Raw genomic sequence first — 21,632 nt, forward strand, 5'->3', positions numbered from 1 at the left:
CTCTCCTGGGGGAACTGGGCCGAGGACCGTGCCGCAGCACCCCCATAGCAAGTTCACAGTGGCCCAGGGCTCCTGGGTCATGGATAGTCTTTCCTCTCAACGGAAAGGCAAGCATCAAAGGTATCTCAGCACCCATCAGGCAACGATGTCATCTTATTTAAAGGAACTGTGCTCTGCTGGAGCATGATCTAAAACATGTCCTCATTGTGCTGGCTACACATCGTTTGTCAGCACACGTCTAGGCCAATCCTACCCCAGGGCTCTGACTTTGAAGTTCAAAAACAAAACAAACCCCCTCTGTGCTGAGCAGTCTTTCCAGTGAACCAGCCTTGGTCTCAGCCTTGGTCTCACCGAGTTTCCCCTTGACCACTTGTTCCGAGACTGAGGCAATGTGGACATCGCATTCCCTGTACGTGGCCGCTGTTTTCTGCAGAATGAAATTCCACGAGCTGTTTCGTAGAAGGGTTGCTGCAACTTTGAGAATATGTTTGCCGCAAGATCGCCCACTCTGGAAATGTAGGGCTTCCCCGAGTTTGAATTTTACACAGGGGGGTACATTCTCAGTGATGCATGGGACCCCGGAACACCGAGCACAATGGAGAGGGACTCAAGCAAGGCGGGGCCAACCACGTAGGGAACTTTCTCTAACACGTGCAGTTTATTCAAATTATCTGCCCAAGTTAGTACAAAAAGACTTTTAACCAATTCATCTCCGCCTGGGGCCTGAGACCCATGAACTAAAAGTATAACAGAGAGACATGTCCTATGATAACAGAGGTGATGAGTCACGTTACAGCCCTCCTAAGACACAACTTGAGAAGTAGTTGGTGAGCATGTGTGTGTAAACACCAAAATGTGAAAACTGTCTTTTCATCTTTCCTTGATTAGCTAAAATTTTCTTAGTTTTCTCACAAAATATTTCAAAAACGAAGAAAGAGAGTGTGATGGCTAGGCCTCTGTGTCAACACGGCTCTCAAAACCTAATACTCCCATCCCTCACCCCATCAGGTCTCTTCCAGGGGCTGGCCTGCTTCCTAGATAAGTGGGCACTGTGGAAAAGCTTGCTTGCTTTTTGCTGGCTCGGGATCATGCATCCGGGGAGCCATGTGACCTACAGTTCTTTGGGCATGAGCCAGTAGCCTGCTGTCTGTGCTACCACTCCTGGAAATCCCCAGCAGCATGCCCTCTGACCTTGTCTTCACTCACCTCTGTAGCCAGGGGCCTACCTGCCATCTGACCCAACGATTTCGACTTCATCTGCTGTCACAGCTACGTGAGCCCGAGAAACCTCCAGCCCGACAGGTGACCCATGGACTTGGAACTTGCCTGCTTGTCCGATGGTGTGAGCCATACCCATCTGAACATCACTGCTCTGCTTCTCTGCCTAAGACAGGGCTGAGACCACGCCAGCTGCTACTGATAGTAAGAATTTGGTAGACTTGCTGCAGAAACACTTTTCTCTTTGCTGGAGCAGACGTTAATATCCTGGGGGTACCCAGCTCCCCGTGTTGTCTTCCTAGTGTTTTTATTTGCAAAGACTGGTTCATTCATTTAATTAAGTTTGGTGAAAACACATTAACACACAGCTTAGGTTCTCTGGAATGGACTCCCACACACTTGAAAGATGGGTAATTGAGTGCAAGACACAAGCTTTGAATAGATGCATCGACTCCCTGATCTTACGGGCGTTGGGCAAGCATCGCTGTGGAGATAGCTTGGTTTCTGCTGAGAGCCCGTGGATTTCTGCTAAGGTCTCTGCGGAGATTGTGTTTCACTTCAATGTCCAGAGGGAACAAGAGAAATATTTGAATCACTAAGGTGTTTTAAATTGACTACATAAAAGAGAGACTATAGATACAAGGGGACGTCAGAATGTTTGTGAGGAAATTACATTATCTTCTAATTCCTTGTTCCCAGGGATTCTTCAGAGCCCCCTTGCACATTTAAATTTTACACCAGTTTCCCTTAATCGGCACAGATTCTTGGTTAAATCGACTCAATGTCTAAAGTCAGCTTTCATCGCCTCCCTTTTACCCATGAAGGTACTTCACTTATCTCCTGCTAGTCCTGCCCTTCCCCCTCCCCCTCTCCATTTTTAACAGACACCGCTAGTGTTCAGTGAGAGTAACCCTGGGTCTTAGATGGGACCAGATGGAATCAGTGGGCACACATTGATCACTATGCTGAAGACCTGTCTTTCAAACTCAACGGGCCCTGCTCCGGGCAGAAGCAGGAGCAGGCCAGCTTGCTCCAGGAGCACCAGAGGGAGGCCCAATGCTTACACTGGAAGCGCTTCTTCTTTATTAGGGAAGACAAATGAACCACAACACAGTCTCGTGGGGCATCTGCTTCTGTGGGAACCCTGTGTGCGTGCATGCGTGCGTTCTCAGTGTGAGTGTGCTCTCTGCAGACGGTTCTGTGGGTCTCCGACCGTCCGGGTGGAGCGGGCTGGCGAGCCGTGAGGCAGGCGGCCCATCCATCATTTCAGCTCCAAACATTCTGGGGGAAAGCAAAGGGGAATGCAAACGCAGAACCAGTAAGTGCCGCGGAGGAAGAACGCAGTCACTTCTGGCTTCAGTGGCGCAGATTCGTCTCCCACACACAGGCTCCTCGCTCTGCATGCTGGCAGTCCACCAAGGGTCCGGCCAGATGCACACACGGCACCTGCTCTCCTGGAGAACGTGTGTCCCCTGGGACACCTGCTCCACTCCAGGGTCTGCTCGGCAGGCCACAGAGAGCAGACCGGCCCCGCTGTGGTGCCCACAGCTGGACAGACAGCAGGACGCACACAGCTCACAGGGTGGCTTAGAGAAGACACCTCATGAGCGGCCACCAAGGACAGCAGCAGCCCTGGCGGTCACTCTCTTCACTGGTCACGAGCGTCCTTCTCCGCCTTCACTGTTTCCACAGCAGGAGCTCGGCCATGCGCCTTATTTATACAAGTCTCCACAGAATCAGGGTGCTCCTGGGACACACAACTAGACCCATCAGCTACACACGTGTAGTATTTACCATTCACTCCTCACCGGCCGACATGTCCTTAGGGGAGGGGTTACTGTTTCGTGTCCCCATCTGCGTTCTCAGCACCATCTCCGTCAGAGAACACACAGAACAACGTCTGCTCCACCCCTGCCACCCCCTCCCCTCTTGATGCCACCTGAGCCAAGCCGAACGCTGTCCAGTAACTCCCATGTCTCTGGCCACTCCTGGGTCTCTGACCGCTGACTCTGCGACCTTTCAGCAGGGTGGCCTCCAAGTTTCGACTCGGCCGTTGGACGCACCTCTCTAGTGGTTGCCACCTGCAGTCTGGTTCCGCCAGAGAACACTATTAGAATGTCCTGGAGAAAGGGGGGTGGGTGGACTGGTCTATGATGGATGTCTATTTCAATAAACAGCTTTGCTTTTAAATCCATAATGCTCACTTAGAAGTAGCCATTACTCTGTCACTAGCACGCATAACATCAGTGGCCACAAAGGGGGGGGGGCAAGACAGGCCTCCCCTTTGCACCCATCTTCTAAAAGGTCCCCCTGCACCGCTCCTGACCACAGCAGTGTTTGTAAGGACGATCACATTGTGAAACAACCCCACGATGCCTCCCCGCCCCCACCTTCACAGCACCCTTAGTTTCCGCGCAGCAAAGCCTGAACGAATGACCACCCTGCCACGTGTCTCTGGCACTTGCAGGCCACCATGCTCGCCGCAGCCCTGCCAGGCAGGGCTCACTCACCCGAGGCGATGTCTATCTGGCTCATCCTGGTCTGCGTGACGTTGATGTGCACGCTGACGCGGCTGTCCGTCAGGGCCAGCTCGATGGTGCCCAGGTTCTCGGCGAAGTGGCTGAAGAGCAGGAGGCCGTTGGGGTTCCAGGTGCGGAACTGGAAGCTGACAGAGAACACATCCTGGCCTGCCCGGCCGGGCACCTCCAGGTAGCTGGTGGCGTTGAAGAAGACAGGCACCGTGTATGGCTCCACGCAGGAGAAGCTCAGATTCCCCTGGAGAGCAGAGGGCAAGGTGAGCAGAGAGGAGCTGAGAGGGTGCCAGCGAGCTGGCGGACCCCCTCCTCCATGGTGCAGGGGGGCATGGGCAGGGGCCAGGGTGTTGTCCTGAGTGCCTTACCTGACATTGAGTACCTGGGGTGGACACACGGGCATGAATCTACTCAGAGTGCCAGGCCTGATGAGTGGGTGATGAGGTGTGTCCCCAGTGTCACCTGCCATGAGCCAGACAGTGGCAGCTGGTGGGGGAGCCTGGCTGAGTAAGGTGCCCCAGCGTGGGGCTTCCTGAGTACAGCTGACCACTTCCCCCATCAGTGAGGAGGGGCCAGATCCCCCTCTGGGAGAGATGCCACACTTTGGGTGGCCCCTGCCACATGTCAGGACCAGTCACTTCTGTCACCTCAGGGGCCGGGGACCAGTCGCTCTACGTGCCCAGTGACCTTTAGGTAAGATGCTTATCCCCTGAGTCTTCGTGGCGTAGGGTTTAGGATTTGGGCTGTCCACTGCAAGGTCAGCAGTTCAAAACCACCAGCAGCTCCACAGGAGAAAGACAGGGCTTTCTACTCCTATACGGAGTTAGAGTCTTGGAAACCCACAGGGGCAGGTCTGCTCTGTCCTGTAGGCCGGTCACTATGAGTCGGCATGGACTCCAGGGTAGTGACTGGTCCCTGTGGACGGATGGTGTCCATCCCCCTCACCCTAGCCAGGAGACCCAGTCCAATCCACAGCCCACTGAAATCTCCTCCCAGTGCATGCATGTTTGGGGGCCACCCCTGAACCCCTGCACTAATTAGCGCCCGCTCCATCTCGGTGTAAACAAAGCCGTTCCCGCGCCCTGCAGATCCACAGACATGCTGGCCTTCAGAGCCCCCCTATGTTCCTTTCAAAGGCCAGAGGAATCCACAGTTGATCTCAATGCCCTCTCCTCCCACATCATACTGCCTTTGTAAAATGACGTTTCAGTGTGTTTTCCCCGGAAGCTTCCTCCGTGTGTGTGTGTGTGTGTGTGTGTGTGTGTGTGTGTGTTTGTGCAGCTCCCACGCAGGAACGTCTCCACACTGGGTGTGTTGACCTGGGTTTCCATCTTCACAGTGGGAGAACCTTCTCAGTTTCCATCTGGCCATTCCGTGGGTCCTGCCCTGATCTGCTGGGGCCGGGACCTGTGGTCTTCCATGTGTGTTTGTGAGTGCTCTACCCACACCCTGAAGCATGCTCACACAACAGGGCAGAGTCTGTCTCTGAGAAGTCCTAGGCCAACAAGGGCACCTGTGCCCTGGCAGAGGGGCATTGGACCCACCTGCCCACCTGCCCACCCGTCCACCCGGGGAGGCCACTCAAAGGGCTCCCTGTCCAGACAAGCACTGAGCACAAAGCCCTGGGTGGACACCGTCTCTGGGCAAAGGGCCCCAGAGAGCGAACTGACGGAAGTCTGTGGGAAATATGGGGGTCGGTGAGTGGGCACCTGCAGGGCTGGGGGAGGGGCATGGCCACAGGGGTGCCCAGTGAGTTTCACGGAAACGCTAGCCTGAGATCTAGGAAAGCAACTGCCCCGTGTGGACACTTGACGTGGTGTGTTTTCTAAGTGACCCAGCCTGCCTTCACCTCCCACCTGCCTCATATGTTCTGTGCGGCACGTCCATTTGCCTGTGTGCCCATGTGACTCTTTGCCCATGTGGGCAGTGAGCATGAAGCACGGGTGATTCCTCAGCATCTCTGACACAGGATCTTGGTTAGCCATGGTGGCCCTGCTGCCCCCTGTAGTGCTGGGGGCTTTGGGAACAGGGTCCTCCTGGGAGCCTGGGGAGTATGCTCAGGTAGCCGTCTGGCACCACTGAGAGACAGGCAGGGCTCTGCGAGATTCTGTCCCTCCCAGCTGTAGATTTGGTTTCTAGCAAATCAGGGGCCTGAGCCCCTTGCTCCCAAGCTGAAAATGGCCTCCATGTCCCCGATGATGCTGTAGATCAGAACCACAGCGTGGGCTCTGAATGCCCCCGTGTCTGCCACTCCCTCGCTGCTGCCACTGCCCACCTTGGGCGATTTCTCCTGGCGGGTCTTGGCATTCTTGTCCAAGGGGCACATGGCCCCCTCCCTGTCCTCAGGGGGAGCTCAGCAGGTGCAGTGCCTGGGCCACCACACTGAGTCCAGCTCACAGGGACCCTGCAGGGCACAGTACAACTGCACCCTCTGATCCCCAAGGCTGCTAGAGCCTCAGCTGACTCTGCGGAATGCCAGTGGGTTGGAACTGCTCACCTGGAGTGAGGAGGCCTGCCTAACTCACTGCGACTCTGTAAGGTGACAGCCCGGGATCCAGGCTGGGGATGGGCCCTGCTCTGAGGAACCATGGAAACACCCCCAGAAGGCATTTCCAGGGGTTATTTCTTTGTGGGGTCCTTTGTGAGTGCTGGGGGCTGCTGCTCGGAGACCCTCTACAGGCAGTGTGTGCAGCTTCATCTCAGCACCAGACCTGGGTGAGCGTGGAGCCCAGGTGAAAACGGCATTCGTTTCCCTCTGTGGACCCCTGCCTTGGCCAGCACAGGCCTGACCCTGGACCTGTTTCTCATTTAGAAACTTTTCAATGGTTAAAGCAAACCATCCTGAAGAATGCAGTGTTGGATGGAAAACTGAAGGTCCCCCTGGAAGCCCTCACCTAATTCATGATAAAAATCACTTCACAATGTAGATGCAAAGGGCAGCACCTTCCTGGGGGCAGAGTGGCAGGGCCGGAAGAGAATGGGAAACAGGAAATACAGAGAGAAAATGGGGTTAGTGATGGACCATTGGGGGATGGGGAGGGGGGTTTCCCCAATGGATGAGTGGACACACAAGGGGTGTGGACCGTTGAATGTCAAACTGAGGATGCACTCGGCATAAGCGGGGCGCCAGGCGTGATGGGCTCAGTGAGAAAGGCTGTCCCGTGGAGCCTGGACTGATCGCTCTCCTGGGCCGGGCAGTTCGGACACAGGGCAAGCTCTCTGGTCCACGGAAGACACCTGCCACGGCTTTCCGGCCGGCTGGGCTCAGCCCCCTGCCTAGTGGCAAGGCCTTCTACCCAGCACTGAGCGTCACCCGACAGCCCGAGCGTTCCCTTTACATGGAGACAAACGTGGTGACACACCGGGGGAGCCTTCCAGGGAGGGACAGCATGGGGGACGAGTCTTACCACGTCGGAGGGCTCCAGCTTCTTCCTGCGGGCGAGGTCCGTGATGTTGACGCCGTTGTACGTGACACCCTCCATGCAGCCTCTGAAGTTCTTCCTGCTGCTAGAGCTGGGCTTGCCCGAGAAGGGGACCCCCCCAAAGGTGATCTTGGGGAAAGAAACAAAACATCACAGTCACACCCCCGCACGCGTGAGAGAAACTGTATCGAAACACGGCACCAGAGGGCCGCCACTTAATAAACCAGGCCGGGTCTCTGTTGTGGCTTCCGTAGACGCCATTGACCCATAGTGGCCCATAGTGACCCACAGTGACCCATAGTGGCCCCATGTACAAGAGAACAAAGCACTGCTGGGTCCTGCATCACCCTCACGGTTGTTCTAATATCTGAGCCCAGCGTGGCAGCCACGGTGCCAGCCCATCTTGTTGAAGCTCTTCCTCCATTTTGCCGCCATGCTACTTTACCAAGCATGGTGTCCTTCTCCATGAACTGGTCTCTCCCGACAACATGTCCACAGCTCCTGAGACACAGTCTTGCCATCTTTGCTTCTAAAGAACATTCTGGCTGTACTTCTTCCAAGACAGGAGCTTTGTTCCTTGGCAGCCCAGGGTGTTTTCAATATTCAGTAACTAAACCCCCATCAAAAGACCCCGGCCCTGTAGGGGACCGGGCGTAACAGTGTTACCAATTCTGGTCATCAGACTGCAAATTGAAACAGGCACAGTGCAATGACCCCTGCACTGTTATGACCAAACATGCCTCTGAGCAATCTTCCGGAGACGGTCTGCAGAGATGTGCTGTATTAAGCAGCAGTAAGAAGTCACGTTTGTTATTGAAACGCATAACTAAGCACTGACAGTTCATGACAACTCGCACCACCAAGGTAACAAGTGTGGGAGTCAGCCTGGGGCACGCGTGCATGGTGGAGGTGCTCGTCTGTCCACATAAAGGCCAGAGGTTTGAGTCCGCCCAGAGAGACCTGAACACCAGCCTCTGAAAGGTCAGCCGAGTCCCGCCCGCAGAGAGAGCCCGCTCTGTTCGTGCGTCAGCTTCAGCCGACCCACAATCCTTGGTAGCTCAGGGTCATCCAGGGCCGTCAGGGCCAAGCCCAGTGGACACGCGACGAATACAGAATACAGTCCCAATGGGCTCATCAGTGCTAACCAGGGGCCACTAGGAGGGGAGAAGGTCAGGCCCCAAGACATCATGGGTGCTCTAAGCCTGGCGGACAAGGCCATCACCCTCCCTCCTTCCTCTGGCCACCAGCAACGTAGAAGGAGGATTCGCAATTCTCTCTAAACCTTCAGGGAAAGACAGCATCGAGTCCACCAGACACAAAACTATACTTAATACTTCTATTGCTTATAACAGCATGAGCTGCGCCGAGTGGATGGATGGGAGAATGAGCAGAGCTGTCATAGCAAGGCACATGGTCCTGAAGCCACACTTCTGTCATAATGACTCAGCGGGACCATTAGCTATTTCTCTTGCCTGTATATAATTTTTAAGTAAAGCAAAAGCTCAGAAACTTGGAAATGTCAGGACTTCATCTTTTAAACATAAGGCAGCGACCTTTGTGCTCCGAGGGGCCGGCAAACAAATTGTGTTCTATTATTTAGTGTCGTGGCATTTTAAATGCTTAATTAGCTTTCGGGGGGAAATGATAGCTTATGAGGCAATATGAGGCTGACATAAGAGGCTTCACTCAAAATAAAGTGGAATAGTATTTATGATGGGTAGCGGAATATACATAACTGACCACAGAGCTGGTATGCAGGCAGGGGAGGAGAAAACACTGGCCCACAATATGACAACTCTACAAAAATTATCGGGGGACACACCTGCAAGAAGGGAGCGCGCTGCAGGGGAGGCCTGCTAGGAGGTGTGCTCAGGGTGATCAGGGTCTCCACCCCGTTGTAGCTGTGGTGGTGGGGTGCCTTTGAGTGGGTTCAGAGCCAGAGGGACCCCGTGCAAAACAGAAGGAAACACTGCCCGGTCCTGCACCTCCTCACAATGGTTCCGGCTCTTCAGCTCATACGCGGGAGAAAGATGCGGCTCTCTGCTCCTGTCATGCGTCCAGTCTTGGAAACTCCCCGGGGCAGCTCTAGCCTGTGCCTTAGGCTCACCAAGTTGGCATCAAATCCATGGCATGGAGTGGTGGTTCGAGTGGTGCCCCCTGGTACCTGCCATTGGCTCTGCCTCTACCTTCTGTAGAAAAACAAGTCTGACACGCCATCGTGGGTGCAGAGTTCTCCAGACAGAAAAGGACCTTTGGCTCCTTGTAGCTAGTGTTGGATCCACGGGGTGTGAGTGCAGGGGGCCACAGAGTTGTCATTAGCGGCAGAGGGCCCACCGTCCCCACTCCCCCACTTCCCTCTGACTAGGACAAGGGATGGACTGGGCAGCCTTCTCAGAGAATGCTAGTGCAGAGTCAGATACAGGCTGCAGCCTGGTGACCCAGGACCCCCGGCTTCCAGAGCTCTTGTTACCAAGGAAACCAAGGTGCATCTCCTAGAGGCTGTTTTGTGGTTGGTACAGGAGGCTGTCACCCCAACCACAAGCGTGGTCCCCCGCCTGGGAGGCCACACCAGTGCATGGACATCCCACGCGTGTCGAGTGGAACCGAATCTGCACTGGGCTCACAGTGGCTGATGTTTTACAAGGAAATTGTCAGGCTTCTCCTCAGCGCTACCTCTGGACAGACTCTTACCGCCAACCATTGCGTTAGTGACCAAGGGTGTTGGCACCAAGAGAGTCCTGTCCTCTCTAAACCAGGAGGATGAGGGAGTCTCGTTAAATGCAGCTGAAGCTTCTGAAGCAGGAAGGTTGGTCCCGTTGCCTTGACTGATGCTCGCTGAGAACCGCATCCCTCCGAGCATGAAGGCCAGCCGAGCCCTGTGAGAGGAGCAGGCCAGGCTGCCGGCAGAGAGGAGTACCTGGCCCAGGACATCACCTTGCTGGATTCACAATCAGTGCTCACGGAAATAACCAAACACCAAGCTCGCTGCCCTCCACATGATGCTCTCTCCCAGGGAGCCTGCAGGACAGGGGAGCGCTGCCCCTGTGGGTTTCCGAGACTGCGACTCTTCACAGGAGTAGACAGCCCCGTCTGTCTCCCGCGTTTGTGGAAATAGCAGTCAAGAAATCTAATGACCTATTGCCCTGGGCACATCTGCCGCACAGACCTGTTTTAAGTGCCCAAGAGTGACCACACCCCCTGGAGGTGTTCCTTGTCTCATGTGCACCACAAAGCTGGGCAGCCGGGAAGGGAGACCAAGAAGAATGGGCGCCCTTGCAGGAGGCTGCTGGTGAGGAAGATCGAGCGCGCCACCCACGGACTGCCAGGAGAACTGAGAAAGCTTTCAGGAAGAAGTACAGCCACAGCGCTCCCTGGAAGCTAGGATGGGGGGACTGTCTCGTCCTTTGTTCATGCTGCAAGGAGAGAACCGTGCCCGGCGAAGGGTACCGTGCTTGGTGCAGGGGAGGAAGATGGTGAAGTTGGCTCAGGACTGGCGATGTTTTGCACACAGGTTTGTTTGCCGTGCGTCCGAACTGCCTGGGCAGCCCCTGAGAATGAACGGCGGCCAGCCCCAGAGAGTTGGAAGCCAGTGGGCCTGAGTCAGCACACTTGGACTTGCTCCTAGTGCCTGCTTCTGATGAAGGTCTCCGCAGCAGAGGTCGCGGAGCTTGGCATCGACACAGAGGGGCTCCAGGGAGCCCCTGGATCTGCTGGCCCCGGCGGGAGCTGCTTTGTGTACATGAATATTCATAATTATATCACAAACTCAGTGGGGTCAATGGCCCCAGATGTTTAATTCTGGTTTTCAAAAAGTGGGATTACATTGCCCATTGCAAATGGTCCAGTGTGTCTCATCTCCTCAACAGTACTTCAAAGTTTATTAATGAAGGATGAATAATTCATCTCTGAGTTCCTACAGAAAATCGGGAGATAATCAGATGAGTCAAGGCGCATGCAGATTTAGAAAAGAGAGACGTCTCTGGTCGTTTCCCACACTCTCGAGTCAATGACTACTGTTACAGAGTTTCTCCCCCACACACACACCCCCTTTGGGGCAAGGGTTATTTCCAATTTGGTTTAGGTAGCATATTCAAACTTAATTTCTTGTTTAGTAATCAACCTAGAACTTTCATATTATGCAGCATTTAAAATCTGTTTAAACACACGAAGTGAACAGAACACGGTTTTAAATCTTGACTTTTTCACGGGTTACTTTAGGTTGGGTGTAATCCGCATTCTTAAAAAGTGTGTAGATAGGTAGAGAGGTAATACAAACGTGTCTGCACAGAAAGCACATGCACAAATATGGGACCTAGAAGACAGAAGATGTAGGCATGCTACGGGGCCCTCACGCCCCTGGACTGCCAGCCTACAGGCAGGCATCGGAATGCCCTGAGGGGTCCAGCAAGATGGAGCGCTGGGTCTGCTCTGTGCAGATCACAGCCAGGACAATGTCACTTGTCAGCGCTGCTCTCTCCCAGGGGGGCCGCTGCGGCCAGAGCTTCTAACAACAATGGCAAGTAGGTGATCTCTCAAAACTGGGGTGCTGCAGGGGTTCATTATCAGGGTGCCATTGTGGATTTACCAACGCCGGGCACTGAATGCCACCCTAGGTTGGCTAAGCTCACAGTGGCAACACTCGATGTGCCACATTCCTCGTAAGGAGTCCCCGTGGTGGTCATCCCGGGGGTCAGACCCACGTGCCGCGGGAGAAAGGGGAGGCGGGCTGCCCCACAGATGGCTGCCTGGACACCCTGTAGGGCCATTTGGCTCTGCCCCGCAGGGTCCCTGTGAATCAGGATCAGCTCAACGGCAACCACCCACATGCGTTCCTGCGGACGATGACATAGCGTGTGAAGATGTCACAGGTGTCATGTGGCCATATGAAGATGAGGTGGAGGTTGGGCCTTTGCACTGATCAAAAGGGGGTGTACAGGGACAGAATATGGCAACAGGGGTGTCAAATTTGATTCCCAAATGTGAGAAGGTGGCATGGTGGGCCACCCCTGCAATCAGTGAGTGACAGCTGTCACTTGAGAGAGAAAGCAACCATGGTTGTCCTTGTGTGTTCTGTAGCGAGGACGCCTGTGTGTGGTCTCTCCTGCCTTGGGCCCATCGGGGACCTGCAGCAGGAAGGGTTTCTGTTCCTTACTGCCCACTGCGCCCCTATGGCCAGCCCGCCTGCTTCTGCTACTGCACACAGTGCTATGGGGGGCAGCCTCAAGGACCCCCAGGCCCAGGCCGCTCTCCAAGGGGCTTTCCAAAAGCGCCTTTTCACTGTGTCTCGCCACTCTGTCAGGCATGTGGTAAAACTGGGGATGCAGGTCTGCTTACAGGACACTCGTCCACACGGACGGTCATCAGCTTCCATACACATGCTACAGCTGGGCCATGGTCAGCACAGGCAGACCTGGACGAACCCCCGCTCTCACTCTCTCGCCATATATATGACATATGTTGGTACTACACGACATAAGCAAGTAACATAGATCCATAGATAGATTGATGTACAATATTATATTCCATCTTTATAATTACATATGTGGTTAACTATGGCTATATATTATGTGTAGATATATTTAGATGGTTATTAGCTGTTATTTAAATATATATTTCAATTAGTAAATATAGCTCTATACTATACATTAAATGTATATTTAGAAGATCTTGTTTATTTAACTATATACTGTACTAATATAATTATCTATGACTGTATATATAAATATAGATGGTTTTGTTATTTAAATGTATGCCCGAATCTATATGCTGTTGTTTAACAATCTATATAATTACCTGCATTGTCTTATATGTTGTTATACATTATATTTATAGAGAGATAGATGGTTATTTGCTGCTATCTAAACTTACATCATTTGACAAATATTTATTTAAATAACAACAAATAAACAGACAAAACAAAACCTGAACATGACAAGCCTGTCTAAAAACGAGGGGAGCTTTGCTTGGATTGCACCAATAGAGCCAGGAATCCCTTTCCCACCTCTGTCTTGTGGGTGTCTGGCCGGTGAAACGCCACAGCCTTTCTGTCTAGGAGGCAGGCATGTCAGGGGAACTCGGGGGTGGGGGTGGGGGTGGGGGGTGCGTGTTTCCTCTATGAGGATGGGAGTTGGAAGCGCAGGACGTGAGCGTGGCCTGCCCACAGCCATGGACCTGGCCCATGCCTGAGACTGAGTCGGGGAGCCCCGGGGTGGGGGAGCCCCCAGCTTCTGCAGTGACTTCTCTGAAGCCCTGGCTCAGCCCTGCTTGCCGAGTGTGAACGACTGGCCTTCCCTGCCGTTAAGGTTGAATCACAACTCGTCCGTTCAAGCTGAGTGGTCTCCATGGTCCTGACAGCAGCCACTGCCCCCTCTCTTGGAATGAGGACGTGGGCATCAAGGTGGAAAAGTACCTCAGGGGCCCCGGGCACGTTCTCTGATGAAGGAGGGGCTCTAGGGAGGCTAGCTTCCTCTAGGCCGAGCAAGGTAGGCGTGTGGGTGCAGGCAGGACCTGGGCCCGGTGGGGATATGGAGTGGCCCGGCCCGCCCCTCACCTCGTAGTCCAGGTCCAGGTAGTCGAACTCCCCGTTGGTGCGGAAGTGCTGCGTGCTGCGGTCCAGCGTGAGGTTGATGCCTCGGCCCTGGCGCTCGATGACCACCGAGTGCCAGTGGTGGTCGTCCAGCAGGCTGCCGGCTGTCACCGACGTGTGGCCGTAGATGGGGCCCAGCTGGTTGCTTCCTGTGTCGGGAGGGAAGAGAAGGAGGGGTGATGAGCTGCGCCCCCACCCTGAGCGCAGAAGCTACTCAGAGAGGAGAAGCCTGCTGCTTCCTGGAGAACAGGACAGAACCCCCTGCTCCCCCTCAGGACCCGGGACTTCTGAGAAATGCGGGCGGGTCGTGGTTAATAGCGAGGGGTCACCACGGCACTCCCAGGCCTCTGAAAGCAGGCAGCCTGCTCCTCCCTGGGAGGAGGGGGTATGAGGGTATGATAAGCAGATTACTCTATCCCCCCAGAGGCCTTGGTGATGCTCCATATGCAGTCAAGCCTGTGGAAGGCAGACTTCGACCAGACCCTGAAAACCCCAATATTTCCCTTCAGTGGAGGGTGATGGGGGAGCCCTAAGACTGCCCCACCGAGAGCCGGAGGCTCGAAGACCTGAGAGTCAAGGCAGCATTTCACTGTGCACGTCTATAGGTGACGGTGTATATTCACATTCAGGGTTAAACGTGCACCTAACATATATATTTAACCCTACACAGAGTGATCATATTAGCATAATCAAACACCGGTAGCATTCTATTTATAATATTTTTCTATCTTAGAGTTTTTTAAATTATCAAGTGAGTATTTATTTCCTTATAGGACCAGCGGTCTTCTAAAGTGCACAGTAGCCTCTTTCTACATACTTAGTTTCCCCCACCCCCCCATCCCCAGAATTTTGGCATTGTGATGAATATTGCAAAGCACATCACTAAAATCTTTGTCCTCCGCTCTCATGATTTCATTTGGATGGCAAGATTAAATCACATGGGCGATTCTAGGTATTGTTAGATATTTAATTTTGTCAGATTGTTTGGTCAAACATTCCTGAAACTATTTCCTGGTGTAGGGAAAAATTCAAAGTGCTCTTTAAACTGTACATGGATAGTGCCATTTTTAAAACCTATTTTCTTATTATTTAGTTAAATAAGATGTACTTATTATAACGGGTGACCTAGCAGAGTTGCACATTGAGCTACCAGCTGCAAGGCCAGCAGTTTGAAACCACCAGCTGTCCCTGGGAGGAAGACGCCTCCCTATTCCATAAAGAGCTACCAGGCCTGCCCTCCCCTGTGCTGCAGGGCCGCCGTGAGTCGGAATGACTCCACGCAGTGAGTCTGTATTACAGCAAGGAGTTCAGGAGGTGCCAGGGTGCAGCGTCAGGCTGCTCACCTCAAGGTCAGCAGATGAAACCCACCAGCCGCTCCGAGGGCGAAGAAGAGGCTGTCTGCTCCCATAAGGGTTTTCAGTCTCTGAAACCCTAAGGAGATGTTCTCTTCTGTTCTCCAGGACCGCTGTGAATGTGAGTGGACTGGACGGTGGTGGGCATTATTGTAAAACAATCTACAGTTGTTGGGCAGGGATGGGCCCCTTGTGATTGCAGTACACGTTTATTTTATAGGGCGAACCGTGGGGCGTTTGGGATTGATAAAATGCATTTACTTCTCCTGCTACGGCTTCTCTCCTATGAGCTTTGTCTGGGTTTTTCTGTTAAGTCTCTGTGCCCCCAAGCGTTGTCCACACAGATGCCCCAGGGGCAGCACCGTACCAGGTCCACACCGACCACCATGACCCCACTCCCAGCCCTCTGGGTCTCTGAAGGTGGCTTTCATGGCCGCCAGATGCTCAGCCCCAAGTCCCAGGGACCCTGCTCTACGTCTTCCCCTGTCCCCTCCTGTACAGTCCCCCCAAGCCATCCTGTCATCACTGAGAACCGCCACCCCAAACACCTCTGCCCCACCTCACCTGGCTGGCCAGCCCACTCGCACACTAAGCTGAGAGAAGCCATAGCTGTGGCCAGGCTGGCATGCAGTGGGAAGACCCCCTGGACCTCCCTGTCTTGACTCTCTGAGCCCCCAGCGTTTCACGCCTAACCCATTTGCTCTGGATCTGTTCTCTGGAAACCCCTCCCACCCCTTCACTCTTTCTGCCTCCCTCAGCCGGACCCTCTTCTCACCAGACACCTCTCCCCCCCACTCACTGCACCTGCCCTTAACCTTGGCACCCGGCTGAAAGTCATCCTGGAGCCATGTCCTCATTGGAAAGGAACTCTCTAGATTCAGTTGAGTGAAGCTCACTATGGAAGTTTACTCAGCTACATGCAGTGCCCTCAATTTCACGAGCTTGCGCTTTTGATCCCCACTGCCTCCCAGCCGGCCCCCCACCTGTCCAAATGGGCCTGCAGCCTAGAGTGTTTTCAATGAGCCCACTTTGCACAGATCCCCCACCCATGGCTTAAGAACCCGTTGCCAGCAGAAAGCAGGCTGGTTTGAAGCACCATGACTGTGTCCCCGACAGGGACCTGGTGGGAAGGGCACGGAGGGCCAGCATGTACCGAGGTTGACGCTGAGGACCAGCCGGGCCTTCTTCAGCTCCAGGGTGATGTAGTCTCCCTGCTGACCCTCGCCGTGCAGCAGGGCACCCTCGCTCTCCGAGGTCTTGAATTTCAGCGCGATGACGTCCTTCAGCGTTTTCATCTTCTTGTTTCGGAATCGGTAGGGGAGCACCACGTGGCCGTCAAAGTTGATGACATCGGCCCCTGGAGGGAGAAAATGACAGAAGGGGTCAGTCCTTGGGGCGACAGGCACCCGGGGGCTGTGTGCCCACCATGGGGCGCAGGGTGGCAAAGTGTCTCCCTGAGAAACGTAGGTCCAGGGTGGTCCCCCACCCACTCCCCTCTCCTGCCAGTTGACCTGAGGTTACTTGGAAAAGAAACTGTACAGAGAGTGTTGGTAAAGAAGGTCGCTTGTGGCATCCAGGGTGAGCATGGCTATTAACGGGAAGGTCAGCAGTTCAAATCTACCAGCTACCTCGAGGGTGGAAGATGCGGCAGTATGCTTCCTGAGACTCTGACTCACCGATGGCAAGGGGGTGGTTTTTTTTACCAATAAAGCAGGAGCACCCATGGAATGCAGCCGTTGAGACGTAACACCGGCCACTGCAGGGAGAATGGTGTGGTGGTCCCCTTTTGTCAAGGGTCCGCTCCCTGCCATCAAGCCCACTCTGACTCCTGGAGACTCTCTCTGCGTCCAGGGTGAGCCAGGCTGTCCATCTTCACAGGAGCAGCAACTTCTGCTTTCTCCCGAGGAGGAGCGTGTGGTTTCCAGGGTGGGGGGCCAGGAGCAGGCAGCATTCCGTGGTGTTCAGCTTGAGGTCTCCGTGGATCGGAGACAATGTGGCCATGTCTGACCATGTTTTCCCAACATCTGGAAAGATGGACGGATGAATTCCAATCATGCTGAGGACACTGGCAGCTGAGTGACCACTATGGCTGTCATCATGGGACATGTAGGGTCATCATTTTGTTTCCCCCCTGGGCGTGTTTTTGAATCCCAGAGGACCTGGTCCAGCAGGGAGGCTTGAGGGCCAGCGCCAGCCTGACAACTGGACGGTTCTGATGTGCTGGTTTAGAGGCCTGTCCACTGGAGGCAGAGGAAGAAAGGAGAGCGGTCGTGTATCCTCTTCAGGGCCCCTCCTTCACTCACACAAGAAACACGAACGCTCTTGTACCAGAGCCCTCTGTGAGAGAAACACCCGACCACAGGGCTGCAGGGGACTTGCAGTGACCCGGCCCCGGGCTGCTCTCTCCTTCCACACCCTGTTGTTACAGGCCTCGCCCTTAGAAGGGAGCTCCCTCCAGTCCAGCACTTTCAAATATCACACTAAATGACATTTAAAGTGTCCTTCCCCATCTCAGGTGGCTCTCACATGCTCGGAGGGTATTTATCGGATTCTCTCCAGGAAATAATCAATGGGTTAACCGACAGTTTGGGAAACGTTACACCCTACAAAGTTTAGCCAGAAAAAATACGACTTTGAGCTTTAGGTTTTAATTCTTAATGGCCAGTTCTTTACTACCCATAAAAGTGGGCTTCCTTAATCAACAGAATCCTGCTTTCTGTGAGTCACAGAGGCTTATTTTATGGCGAGGGAGAGTCAGCCTTTAAATCGAGGCTCCTGCAAAGCCAATTAGACAGCAGCTGACTCATCCGCAAGGCCGCGGCGGGCTTTCTGCTTCAGCATCCCATCATCTCTGATGCGTGCGAATGCAGAGAGAAAGGGGACTCAGCTTTCAGGTTCCAGCTCAGACGTAGGATCCAGCGACGGGTAGAAATTACTTCTCGTCTTGAAATGGGAAGAGACGAATGAAGGTCTGAGAAAGGCAGTGATTTTCTGGATTCCAGAGAACGTTGTTTATGGCCATCTCCAGATTGCTGGCAGGCGGGTCCAAGCCACAGCACTTCAATATCGATGACACACCTTCGCCATGGATGACACACCTTTGCTATTGATTAACACTTTCAGTACCTATTAAACACCTTCAACATGGCTTCATTGACAAAACATTCGCATTTTGCCTCTCGAGACTTCCTTGAGCTTAGACGCATCCCTTCTACATGTTTCTCCTAATTAAAAATAGACACTCAGATAAAATGGTAGAACAATGGAAATGATTAGTCTGGTGGACGGATAGGCTGTGGGTTCATAGTGTCTGTGATCCTAAGACCAGAAAAACTAGATGGTGCCCGGCTACCACAACCCGCCAATCTGAAAAGGAAAGATCACATTACAAGGTCTGCATGGAGCAAGAGAAAAATGTGGGATGAAACCCAATGTCATAAAAAGACCAGGCTTCCTGGTCTGCCAGATGCTGAGGGATCCCTCAAGCACTGGTCTGGAAATGAACTTACCCACATGGCTCCATTTACCCCTAACAATAGACAGGTCAACGGGGGGAACACCTTCCAACAATCACCCCTCAGAGTTCAAAGGACACGGTTCCCCAAGGACAAAGTGCAGAAAGGGTGGGAAGAAAGAAGTGGGGACATTGAGGTGACGTGACTGCGGGATTGTAATCAGTGAGATGAAAAAATGCATATGGACTGCTGAACGGACACTGTTTCTGCTCTGTGAGCCTCCATCCGATTCACAACGAAAAGTAACATCCCAAAGAAGACAACAGCAATCGGGCCCATTCCAAGGACGAGGGCAATGGCTTAGGCGAACACTGCTGCCTTGCTTTCAGGACCAGGGACATAGGGGCAGAGTAGATGAGCATGGCCCATCCCATCAGAGAGCCCTTAATATGAACCAAAACACAGAGCCTGTGGCTCCGGGCCTCAGTCTCTCCCCCAGAGAGTAAGAGCTCCGTGGGCAACCAGAGAGGGCTGCCATCGTGGATCAAAGCTGTTCTTGTGCCAGGGGGCTAACCTCTCCCAAGAAGAGTGAGACCTTAGTTGTTGAACTCAATTTGTTCCAAATTTATAATCAAAAAGTTTGAGAAGTGAACACATTTTTTCCCTTTAATAAATAGCGGGAAACCAAATAATGGACTCATAGACTCAAAATCACAATTTTAAATTCATTTTTCTAGGATTTTAAATAACTATGGAGACTTTTAGCCTTCTCACATAGCAGGGGCTCCGATACAATGACGCCACGGAGTTGTTTCTGACTCATCCAAATCAGTCACTTTCAATCTCTTTCATGGTCTGGCTCTTCGATTCGTGGTTAATGGTTCCCACCTTTGGCTACATTGGCTGAGTCCATCACATTTTTACACCCCTCCCACGATGATAATGTCAAGTTGCCCACGGTGCTCTGCTGTCAAACCAGACAAGTGGTGACCAGACTAAAATCTCCCAATGATGTCTTCCTGTAACTCTTTCGTGGGGCTCCCAGTTTTCCTCGCAGCTACACTGTTGGGGTCACTCACTTTCTTTGGACCAGTGCTTGGGGTAGTTCATGCCAAGAAAGCACATTTTGGGGGGACTCTGCTTTTGGAGTAGTGGAAAGTCTGAGCCTGGAGCCACTGGACAAGATGCCACTGTGCCCGCGTGGGAAATGGGACGGAGATAGGATCATTCCCAGAAATACTCCAAGACGTGCAATTTACACATCACCATGAGAAAGGCCTGTTTGAAGGGCTGCGGTGCTGGGAAACCAAGCAGACAGCGCTGTTCTCCCAAAGTTTAGTTCTATTTCCGACCAAAACGCATTAAAATTTCATCTGACAGCTAATAATACACTGTGCTTACTTTGGGACAAGCCATGCTCTCGTTTTTCTATTACCCAGATTGCTTATCACTCCCTAGAATTAAGTTTTCTATGCTGTGATTAAATATGCATGGTCGAGCTGTTTAAGCAATCTGAGCCACAGTAATGACTAGTCAGTGTGACTGAGAAATCACCGAGTGCCCACCCTTGGGTTTCTAACAATTACTCATTGAGTTGGGAGCACCCAATTCATCCGCTCATCTCCGCCAAGAGGCATTCTCTCAGCAATGTTCACGCTCAGGGTCTGTATTTTCTGAAGTCAGAAAAAGATAGTTGGGGGAAATGGTTACCATATATATTTTTTGTCATAGTTTTCCCATAGCTTTGTTACATTTTTAACCATCTGTATCTTGTGAGTTGGGTGTGTGTGTGTGGGGGGGAGGGGCGCATGTCGAGTTTCAAATCATCAATTTCGTCTTCGACCTTGTTTTTGTCAACCCTCCCACTGCCTCACCCGCCCCTTTGCTCTCCTTTTCTCTCTTGCGGATGGAGGTCTTTCCCTTCCTTGCCTGAGCTAATAATACCTGTCGAGCGTCTGCCCACCTGCAAAGGTAGGATCTAGTTATTGCCCAAAAGAAATGGAACAGAAATAGAAAGTGTGGAAAGCAAATCTCACCCACAAGATCAGCAGGATTAGTGAGGAGTCTGATCATCTAGCTCTTATACATTCATGCAGCCCCCATGCATCCCACCAACTCGATGGCATGTAACAACAACAACCATGACAACAGCCAGCCATCCTTCTGATGCGTGGGAGACTCCAGCATTCAGAAGAGAGGCGGGGGAGAGTGTGAAGAACGCCATTTCCGTTTGTTGGTAAAAATGCCCAAGGAGAATCTGAGTTTGGGTAACTAGAGCACCCTGGACACTATAGGCAATGTGTAAGCTTTCGCGAACCCACCCAGTTTATTATCCTTCAGGCACCAACGTCATTGGTCTAAACCTCACAGCCCTGTGTTGTGCTAATTGCAAGGAATTATTCTGAGTGGGTAGATCTATTTGTACCTCGTCTAATGGCGGTGTAAGGGACGGTGCATACTGCTGCCTTTCAAAGGGTGGAAGAAGAAGAACAGAAGAACGCAGCTTCAGGGGTAGGGGGGCTTCTTAACAGCCTTCCACATACCAATGACCCAGCCTTTCTGGTTGAGAGGGAGGAGGCCTCGAAGCACTTGCTGATGAAGATCAAGGATTGTACCCCTCAGCTTGGTTTACAACTCAGTGAGAAAAAGCCAAAATACTCACAAACTGGCCCAATCGTAATACAATAAGCAGAGCAAAGATTGACTGAAGTTGTCAAGGATTTCCTCTTGCTTGGATCCACAATCGATGCTCATGGAAGCAGGAGTCATGAGATCAAAGGATGCATTCCCTTGGGTCAATCCTGCTGCACAAGAACTCTTTATTCACAGTGTTTAAAAGCAAGGGCATTATGATGAAGACTATGGCAAGGATGACACAAGCCAGGGTATCATCACCAATTGTCCCACAGGCATGTGAAAGTTGGACATTGAGTTAGGAAGACCAAAGAAGAATCCGTGCATTTGAACCACAGTGGTGGCGAAGCCTACGGGAAGTGCCACACACTGACAAGAGAGCCCTGTCTTGGAAGTCCAGCCACAATGCTCCTTAGGTGCAAGGAGGCTGAGAC

General features: G+C 52.7%; 1 protein-coding gene across 1 annotated transcript in view; it reads right to left on the minus strand.

Annotated features, from left to right (window-relative positions):
* LOC105979627 (contactin-associated protein-like 2) overlaps positions 1–21,632 on the minus strand; it is a 614,985-nt gene that overhangs the window by 319,339 nt on the left and 274,014 nt on the right. The window contains exons 5-8 of the mRNA XM_045288903.1: positions 16,263–16,466; positions 13,722–13,906; positions 7,157–7,300; positions 3,729–3,993 (exon numbers count right to left, since the gene is read on the minus strand). Of these exons, the coding sequence (XP_045144838.1) occupies positions 3,729–3,993; positions 7,157–7,300; positions 13,722–13,906; positions 16,263–16,466 (798 nt within the window). The remainder of the gene's footprint in view (positions 1–3,728; positions 3,994–7,156; positions 7,301–13,721; positions 13,907–16,262; positions 16,467–21,632) is intronic.

The sequence above is a fragment of the Echinops telfairi genome, unplaced genomic scaffold (assembly GCF_000313985.2).
Source record: "Echinops telfairi isolate 266 unplaced genomic scaffold, ASM31398v2 ScPeMD7_23;HRSCAF=83, whole genome shotgun sequence".
Lineage (NCBI taxonomy): Eukaryota > Metazoa > Chordata > Mammalia > Afrosoricida > Tenrecidae > Echinops > Echinops telfairi.